The sequence below is a fragment of the Myotis davidii genome, unplaced genomic scaffold (assembly GCF_000327345.1).
Source record: "Myotis davidii unplaced genomic scaffold, ASM32734v1 scaffold313, whole genome shotgun sequence".
Lineage (NCBI taxonomy): Eukaryota > Metazoa > Chordata > Mammalia > Chiroptera > Vespertilionidae > Myotis > Myotis davidii.
This window is the reverse complement of record NW_006286275.1, coordinates 117,480-127,972: the sequence shown is the minus strand read 5'-3', so window position 1 is coordinate 127,972 and position 10,493 is coordinate 117,480. Positions and strand designations below refer to the sequence as shown.

General features: G+C 40.3%; 1 protein-coding gene across 1 annotated transcript in view; it reads right to left on the bottom strand.

Annotated features, from left to right (window-relative positions):
- The window catches only part of LRRC1 (leucine rich repeat containing 1), a gene marked incomplete at both ends in the record, with an annotated part of 71,043 nt that overhangs the window by 31,776 nt on the left and 28,774 nt on the right, over nucleotides 1-10,493 (bottom strand). Inside the window, one exon of the mRNA XM_006757748.2 lies at nucleotides 7,166-7,255. Within this exon, the coding sequence (XP_006757811.2) occupies nucleotides 7,166-7,255 (90 nt within the window). The remainder of the gene's footprint in view (nucleotides 1-7,165; nucleotides 7,256-10,493) is intronic.

Below are 10,493 nucleotides of genomic sequence, written 5' to 3'. Positions count from 1 at the left end.
ACCCAGGCCGGCTTCGCCTGGACCAGCTGCAGCCGCAGGGGACCCTGGGCCGGCAGCTTCGCCCGTGCCGCAGCTGCTAGCGCTCAGGACTGAAGGCGCCTGGGACTGCAGGGCGTGCAGCTTGTTCCTCTCCTGGGTCACAGCCCCAGCCACTGGTGCCCGGGACAGTGGAGTGGGCGGCTTGTCCCTCTCCCGGGCCACAGCCTGGCTGGTCCCCATTTCTCTCTTGCAAGCTCATTTGTGCCTGGCTGGTCCCCATTCCTCTCTCCCCAGTGTTGAGTGTCTGAGCCGTTACAGTGTGACAGCATGAGGGTATGACAACCATTTGCATATTAGCTCTTTATTATATAGGATGGCAAGCTGAGCATAATGTATTTACCCTTCAACTTTACAGAACCATCCTTGTGCCTTATTTCCTTGAGACAGCCCCTTTCCTAAGCACAGCCCAGTACCTTACAAGTCCGTGTACTCTGAGTTGGGGGTCTTCTGAAAAATTGCTCAAAGATGTTATTAACCACAGGAGTCATCCCCACTAGAGAAAACTCTTCCAACAACAGCCCTACAGATAGTGAGCTGTGGCACTGGCCAACTTTTAATCAAATCATGCATTGCCCATAACTGATGACCAATAGGAGGGACAAGAAATAGCTAAAAAAAAAGCAAACAAACAAAAAACACCCAGTTTTGACTAACTCCCATCTCCCATATGAGCCCAACATCAGGTATAATCAGGACTAGTCATTCTGAGTTCAAAGAATCATTAACTGATTCTAGAATGAAATCACGGGTTTGATGCTCATCAGTTCTTGCTTAGGCTACCAGCCCCACTCCAAAATGTGGTTCTCCAGACTGTCTGGCAACAGCTGATGTGAAACAGGATCTGCCTGAATGCATATTTCGACCAGGAACATGACTTGAAAATGAATTGAATGAATGATCTCCCTTCCTAGTCTTTTTTTAAAATATAGTTTTATTTATTTCAGAGAGGAAGGAAGAGATTGAAACATCAATGGTGAGAGAGAATCATAGATCAGCTGCCTCCTGTACTCCCCCTACTAGGCATCAAGCCTACAACCCAGGCATCTGTGGGAATTGAACTGTGACCTCCTGGTTCATAGGTCAATGCTCAACCACTGAGCCACACCTGCGGGCCCTTTCTAGTCTTTCAGAATATAGCATCTTCAACTGAGACATCGGGACAGTGCCCTCCCCATCAAAACAACCAATTCATTTCAATGCAAATGTCTTTGCATCTCTTACCTCGCCTAAAAAAAGAATTCACTGCTGAGAAATGTTGGATTGGAGCCCAATTCTGTGTGCTTCACAGGCCAGGCTCTTAATCAGTAGGCCAAGAAAAACAAGGAACCAGAACTCCACACGCATTTATCAGCCTCTTCAGCCACAACATGACATCATAGGGACAAAAGGAAAGTGTCAGGTATTTCTAACACTTTTACAAATGTGACAAATATTAGACACTTGAGATGTAATATGAAATTACTGATCTTTAGTATCCCTAGTAATAGTGATATCAGCAGCTTACAATATGACACATTTTGTTACAAGTGCTTTACAAGAATTAACTTTATGGACAAGAAAACTATGCACAGAGAGGGAACTTGAACAAGGTCTCACACAACTGTAAGTGGCAAAGCCAGCACTCACTAAGGAATCTGCACTTTTAACCACTATCTTCTGCAGTCTCTTTCTTGAGTTGTTAAGTCAAGTTTGTGAATAGGCAATACATTAGTATATTTGTAAAGCAAAGTATACAGTGTGTTTTCCTCCCATCTTTGCCCCCACCTATCTGGTTTCCTACCACTGAGACCCTTCTCATGGGAAATCACCTTTTCTGTTAGTTGTTGCTGCATTCACCCAAGAGTTTTCCTTTAGGCAAAGACAAGCCGGTATAAATATATAGTCTTATCCTCCTCCTTTTCACATGGAAAGTAGCATCCTATACACATCTGACACTGCTTTCCTCACTGAATAGATTTTTGTCTCACTTCTCACCTGGAATATATACATTCCAGTATATATTTTTCACTGTCTGGTCATACCTTAATGTTTTCAAACATTCCCCTATTACAGCTATTTTACCCTTCAATTTTAATTTCTGGCAAATTAAATTTCTATGCAACATTGCTGGAATGACCTCATCCTCCTCTCACAAAAAGACATGATTTTCTATTCTTACTGTAACTCCCAGCTTTTCTGCCAACAAATGGGGTCAAAACAAAACCTAACAAACCTAACCTCTTGCAGGAAACAAGTGTGAGCCTTTCTTCTCAGCACACTGACGCATACTGTTTTACACAGCTCATGATAGCAGGGGTAAAATTTAATTTCTGGCAAATTAAATTTCTATGCAACATTGCTGGAATGACCTCATCCTCCTCTCACAAAAAGACATGATTTTCTATTCTTACTGTAACTCCCAGCTTTTCTGCCAACAAATGGGGTCAAAACAAAACCTAACAAACCTAACCTCTTTCAGGAAATGAGTGTGAGCCTTTCTTCTCAGCACACTAACGCATACTGTTTTACAGTTCATGATAGCAGGGGCAAAAGCATTATACTCTGCTTTTTAAAAAGTTAATGTTTTTATTGATTTTTAGGGAGAGAGGAAAGGAGAGGGAGAGAGATAGAAACACGAATGAGAGAGAAACATCTACATAGATCAGCCGCCTCCTCGCGCCCCTTGCTGGGGATAGAGCCTGGGCATATACCCTGACTGGGAATTGAACCAGCAACCTATGGACCTCTTGGTGCAAAGGTCAACACTCAACTAAACCAAATGGGCCTGACTGTACTTCTGCTTTTTAAATACAAAATTGGTATTTAAGAAATCTCTGGTTACAATCTTCCTTATGGTGGCTTTGCTCCAGATATTTTTCCAATTTTTTAAAAAATAATACCTATTTTATAGAAACTCCCAGGCCTCACAAAAGAGCATTAAATATGATTATAGTTTTCAAAAAGATTTGTTCTTTGGAGGAAGCCTGCACTAATACAACACAGGTAAACAGCCTAGCACAGGCCTTATCAGCAAGGGTCACATGGCTCACTGAGTTCAAGGCCACTGAAATTAAGGTCACCATCCCCAAGGGTAGCAGTGACAACATCAGGCCCACACGCTCTACCTCAATCTGCCAGTGAACCCAGGGGTATTGGCTGGCTCTATTTCTACAACAAACTGTCATACTTAAAAGTTTATTGATAATAACCATTTAATAACTGACAATTATGTTTGGGGTACTGTGTCAGTCTATTATATGCATTTCTTCTCCTTCAAAAGGGCTATTTTTTTTTAAAGGAAAAATGTTCAGATAAACAGAGTACAGATGTTTAGACATATTAGGCAAACTTACTTTTTTTTTTGAGGGTATTTGTTTCTTTATGGCCGAGGATGTGGAAGCTCATGGAGACAGATGCACAAAGTAAAGACAGGGCGCAGGCTCTCAGACTGCAGCAGAGGCTTCCCCGACCCTCAGGATTCGCCACGAGTTCCCAGTGGGGTTTTATCCCCTCCCGCCTTCACTGCCGCTCCACATCACGTGAACGTTTTGGAGGCTCTAGTATGGGTCCCAGGTGCAAGTAACTGAGACAAAATGACCTCAGCACATTCCTTATGAGTTGACACTACAGAGTATTTTCAGTAAGAATAGACCAGGTCACTTTCCCAGGTATACTATCATCCTTCAGCAGCAACAGGCTGCAAGTTTGCCTAAAGTCCATCCTTTTCTTTTATTCACTGAGCTATACTTCACATAATATAAAACTCACCTTTTCAATGTGCACAATTCAGTGGTTTTTAGTAGAGTCACAAGATTGTGCCAACATCACCACTACCTAATTCCAGAAATTTTTCATTATCCCAAAAGAAACTCCATGCCTATCAGAAGTCATTCCTTATATAACCCCTTCAACCTCCACAACCGCTGCCAACCACTAATCTGGGTTTCTGTCTCTATGGATTTGCCTACACTGGACATTTCATATAAATGGAATCATACAATATAAGCTTTTCCTGGCTGGCTTCTTTTACTTAACATGTTTACAAGGTCCATCAATGTCGTACAATGTATTAGTACCTCATTACTTTATTTACTTATTATTATTTATTATTTATTTATTTATCATTTTGAGAGAAAGAGAGGGAGAGAGGGCGGGGGGAGCGGGGGAGAGAGAGGGAAGAAGGGAGAGAGAGAGAGAGAGATTGATTTGTTGTTCTACATCGATTTGTTCTAGTTATTTATGCATTCATTGGTTGCTTCCTGTATGTGCCCTGACTGGTGATCAAATCTGTAACCTGGGCATATCTGGATAACACTCTAATCAAATGAGCTACCCAGCATATTGATGGTCCCCAGGCATGTGACCATGTAGTACAGGGTGTGAACATAATGCTTTGCAGTGGAGAGAAAGCAGAGCAACCAGCGTGAGGTTTCAAGTGTAAAACTCAGTAACACATCATCTGCTCACTGTATCGTGTGCCCACCGGCCCAAGCAAAGCTCTCTCCATCTCCCCTGTGCCCACCTGCACTTACTCTTACCCCCACCCCCCTTTCCCTCGGGTGTCACCATGCTATTGTCTGTGTCTATGTGTTATGTATATGATTTTTTGCTTAATCCCTTCACCTTTCATCCAGCTCCCCAACCCCTCTCCCTCTGATTGTGGTCTTTTTAAATTTTTTGGAACATCAAATACTGGTGTCTTGTTCACAAAACCATACTATCTGTGAGATGTTGTTTAGCTTGGTTAAATGCTCGTTTGGGAATCCTTTGGGAAACCAAAGAATCTTTGCCTTGAGGAAAGTTAACTTTCAAATAATGATTTGCTTAGAGTGTAGCATACCTGTGCACCTATGAGATTTCCCAACAATTCACCATTTCAACTCTCAAATATCTTTTCAACACAATCTAGGAAAACAGAGGTGCCCCATCTTCTCCAGGGAGGAGTCCATTCTTTGATTGTTTCTTTCTACTACGCACGAGCAGGCTGTTACTTTAACATACACAAATCTTAAATCCAACAGGTAGAAATCATAAATCTTTTGCTATGGCAACAAATTATTAACCACTAGGAATAGAAAACTCTCTATTTCCCATTTACTTCCACAGATTAAACTACTAAGAGTCATTTGATTCATTTATCTGACAGCCCCACACCATATTCTTACTTTCTGGGTGATTATTCAGCATAAGGTTCAAGCTCAAAGTGGAATTTTATTTTGGAAACAATAAGTATACACATGGCTATACCAGTAACACAGGCTGATTAAGTCTAAAATCAAAACAAAACAAAAAAACCCTACCCTTATTACTGGTGGAAAATGCAGATACCAGAGAAATCTGGACATTGACAAAAACAGCTATGGATGTTATTAGAAAAGATGAGATTAAAAAGGGATAAAATATTGTAACTTATTCTAAAATGATTACTAATAACATTTTCCACTAAAATAATACAGTGGGCAGTGAGAGAGGCACTCTGATTTAATAAGAAAATATTTTCTCTCAAAACATTAAACCTTTTTAAAAAGACATGAATTAGGATAGAAGGTCAGGGAAAGGCCGAGAAAGGATGGGAGGAAAGGCACAAGGGAATCCTATTCCAGAGGCCCTGAGGAGCAGGGGGAAGGCGGCATCAGCCTGAGTATTTAAATGAGTAATACAAGGTGGGCAAAAGTAGGTTTACAGTTGTGAGTATGGGATTTTATTCTTGCATTATTTATTAATTATTGTATTAAACTATAAACCTTTTACCCCACTCTGTATATTAATTAGAAACATATGAAACCTGACAGAAAAAGTGAAGTACAAGTGCATGAAACCCACAATAAAACATTCGTTTCCTCTGCAACTGATACCATGAACTCAGGGGTAGACTTGGGGCTTCTTGTCTCCCTCCCCTTCTCAGAGCTAAAGGGCATAATTCATATAATATATATATTAACTTCAGAGAGGAAGGGAGAGGGAGAGAGATAGAAACATCAATAATGAGAGAACCATTGATTGACTGCCTCCTGCATGCCCCCTATTGGGGATCTAGCCTGCAACCCAGGCATGTGTCCTGACTAGGAATCGAACCATGACCTCCTGGTTCACAGGTCAACACTCAACCAGTGAGCCACTGGCCAGACTAAAGGGTGTAATTCTTAATCAGCGAGAAGTCTGCTGGCACAATGATAAAACATCAGTGTGAATCTGGGGAAAACATGGACTTGCTGCTGAAACTCGATTAGCCAATGGTCTTTTGCCTACACAGGAGGGAAACTAAGAGAAATGTTGCAGAAAAGACATTTGTCAGATATACTGTAATTCTCAAAAAGCAAGTTCCTGTTTTGTCTTAGAATTTAGGCAGGACAGGTAAACACAAGAAATCCTTTATGACACTGGGGGACATGGGTTCACCAGGTAAGGCTGGCCATACAGAGCTTTGAAGTGGTTAAGCATAAGCCACCAGCCTGATTTAACCCACTGTATGTCCTAGAGGCATGGAAAAGATCTGCTAAGATAATTCAATTAAGTCATCTCTGGAAATGCAGTACAGAACATTTATTCATCAGCTTATATTTTCCTCAAAGGATTTATTTCTTGTCATGGCTGTCCTCCCCAACCTCTAAGCCAGCACCATGGAAATGTCTTCATCGCATCCCACCCCGCCCAGTGCTGCGCCTGTTCTCCAGACGCACCACTCTCAGCCCCCATCCTCAGGGCGACAGCACACACACGGACAGGCACAGCTGTTGTTCAGAGAACGCTCTCTAAGTTCTCAATGGAGCCCTCCATTGGTTCCCTTCCCCAACATGGTGTAAAATTACCCAGAATGGTGGTTGCTAATAGTATTTACTCACCACCTACATGGCACATGGCACTTTGCTTAAATACTTCGGAACCCATCAATGTAAAGAGAACTTCCAAACAAACTGGGGTTTTCACTAGTAACAAGTAGCAGGATCCTTTTCAACCATTAACTTACAAGGGTAATTGGTTGCAAAAACACAGGAGGCTGGCTATGATCTTCCTTGTGGGTGAAAGTGAAGACTACGTAAAAGGCTTTCTGAGCAGAAAAACAAGAATTTAAAAGGGAAGGAGGGCAGAATGGATTATATAGGTGTCCTTTTGCCCTGATATACAGAAACATCCCATAAAAACTTACTTGCCAATGTTTTCAGGTAGGGACTGTAAGGAGATGTCATTGACAGAAAGACATGTCAAGTTCTGTAATTCAGGGAAGCTTTCTGGTAATCTAAAACAAAACAAAAAGGTTGTTAATTAGAAATAAAAGTGTATATATAGTGTAAAGCTAAAGGTAATTATAATGATCTCTTCTATATGCTAATTGAAATAACCTCTGTAAAACAGAAGGATCTCTTACCCTTTGAGACAGCATGGAGGGACCTGGAGAATATTATGCCAAATGAAATAAGCCAATCAGAGAATGAGATATATCACATGATCTCACTTATATGTGGAATCTAATGAACAAAATAAACTGACAAACAAAACAGACCCAGAGACCGTAAAACATGCAACAGACAGATGAATTTCAGAGGGAAGGGGGGTGGGAGGGGGGTTGATAAGTGGGGAGGAGTAAAATGGGGACATCTGTAATACTTTCAACAAGAAAGATAAATTTTAAAAAACTAAAAATGCTATTCTCATTAAACACTTAAATTAAAACAACAACAACAAAGAACTTCCTAAAAATTACATTATGCATAGCAAGTTTGCCTTGTCTTCCTATATATAAGACACTTATAAGGAAAAAAACAAGTACAGGACATGATAAACACTTGTTGGTAGGGTGATCCAGAAATAATTAAAGAGGAAAAAATGCAGGCTTTAAGAATAAAGGAGGGGAAATGTGTGACTAATGAGTGCTGTGTGAAATAAAATGATAGTCACTGCAGCTAAGAGTGAAAAGACTTTATCCATTAGCAGAAAATAAAGAGAAATTCTAGCCCACACAATTATAATGAAACACATGACAGCTTATAATACCCATAGCAGAGCTATGAATTGCTTAGAATTGACTAGCTGACAGCCAACTGCTACTTTCTTAATATTTTTCTTTTAATTTGACTTAAGATGCCAATCACTTAAGATAATAATGTTTCACTATGTTCTACACAAAAGGACATTTTTCATACTTCCCTTAAACTCCACCGAAAAGCAAGGTTTCAAAATAAACTATAAACTTAGAAAGTTTACTTTCAATATTTCTATGGTTACCGTGTTTAGGGAGAGGGAAAAAACTAATTGAAGGCAGAAAAATCTCACTGCATGTAAAATGCTGAAGGTTCTTCTACATAAATCAAAGGTAGACAACAGAACACATAACTTATTGGGGCGGGGGGGTGGCTTGCTTTAGTGATAGTCTCTAGATTAGAATCTTCCATTTTTTTTCCTTCCAGGTTTCTTTTTTGAAAAGCAAATACTAAGTTACTACTTGACATTTAATACAGATAATTCCAAACTTCAACACCAAACCCAGGCCCTGCAAGGTAAGAGTATTAACTGGAATTTTCATAATCACTGACATACATTCTTGGTAATGATTTTTACAAAGATGAAGCCTCTTCCATAGTGTAACAGAAGTAAATTTACATTAAAAATTTTATTGATTTCAATTATGATGATACAAATTATCTTTTTTGCCTGAGTTTTTATCAGGAAATATATCATTTGATAATTTTCAAACTAGATAAAATGACCTTAAATATAAGAAAAATGAGTTTTTTAAATGGATGATTTGCTTTTTCCTAGCTGTTAACATTAAGAGCCAAACTAGATGAAGTACTGAGGAAGCACAGACTGAAGGTTAGGAGAAAGGAATTCTAGTCTGAGATGCCACTCAGGGGCTTCATGATCTCCTAAGGTCATTTAAATCAGCGGTCGCCAACTGATGGTCCGAAAGGTTGGCGACCGCTGATTTAAATTATTTGAGCCTAACTTCATTTTGCCATAAGTAGGCCAAGCTAAATAATTTTTATGGTCCTTTCAACTCACAAACATCTTAATTCTTAAAACAGTGCACCTGCCAAATTAAAAGGACTTTAAGAAACTTGCCAAATATGAGGCCAGGGAAAAGCCCAGTAAATCCTCATACAGTGTGGGTGTGTGCCAGGAGCGAGTTTTAAGATAATGGTAAAATCCTATGTCAGCAGACATTAGAAAAGGAAGGCTAGAGAAGTAGAAAAGGGGATTAAGCAATCAACTGGTTAAAAAAAATCAAGGGCAGCATAATGAATATTTCCCAGCTGCCTAACTCGACTAACTGCCTGAGGGATAAATATCTTAGTGAGTTCAACAAACATTTACTGAATGCTTGCTCCATTCCAGAAATTATAGTAGGGTTGGAAATATATCGATAAATAATAGAGGAACACAAGTCAGCATTCTCAGTCTAGTCCTGGAGTCTTGGTCAAAGAAAGAACTTAAATGTAAATGTCAAGTGTTATGAAATAAGTATGCACAGAGGATTACGGAAGACCAGAGGGGGAGGGGACTGTTGGGATTAATCAAGACAAGATGCTCTAGCTGTACCTAAAGGAGGATGAAAGGGTTGGCATCATCCAAAAGAGAGAGAGATGTGAAATGAATGGCCTGCGAGCACTTTATTGCAGCAGAGCATGATGTCTGACACAGGCAACTGAGGGCAATGAAGGTGGAAAGACAGACCAAGGTCAGAGAGGGGTGGGGAGAAGGCAGAGCACATCAAGGAGCTCGCACTCTGTCTTACAGGAGCAGGAGCAGGAGCTAAAGGTTTGAAGAAGAGGAACAACTGCATGGAAGGTGGTTAAGAAAGAGGTAAGACTCGAGCAACAGTGATTAGTTAGAAAGCAATTAGATTACAGCTTAGTAGATCACTCTTTTTCATAAAAATAAATAAATGCTAGTAGTGAGATTTCCTCGCTGAAATTCAAACAGGGGAAGCCAGAAGTGATTAGTTAGAAAGCAATTAGATTACAGCTTATTAGATCACTCTTTTTCATGAAAATAAATAAATGCTAGTAGTGACTTCCTCACTGAAATTCAAACAGGGGAAGCCAGATATATTTTTAAAAACATATTTACTTCTTGAAAATTTGCAGATACGGGAAAAACAAAATTAAAGAGGGCATTCCCCATCACTCCACACCCAAGAAGTCCCAAGCAATTTTGAAATGGGTGAGACAAATCCCAAATTTTAATTTAATCTTGATCTTCCTATACCCATTTTTTTTTAAGGGGGGCGGGGAGGAAATGAAAGAGAAAAGTATCTTTCTCCTGAGGCTGCTTACATAGTCTTGAAAAACCTTAGAAATGGACCCACCTGGCCCAGAGAAACCTCAGGAACATACTCTCAAGGGCTGTGTATGCATTGTTGTGTGGGCGCACAGGTGCTAGGAAGCCAATGGTCAGTGGACTCACGACTGAGCCAACAGCCACAGTAAAGGGCTCACAATAGCACCACTCGGCTATCCAAGACGGGCAAAGGTGGG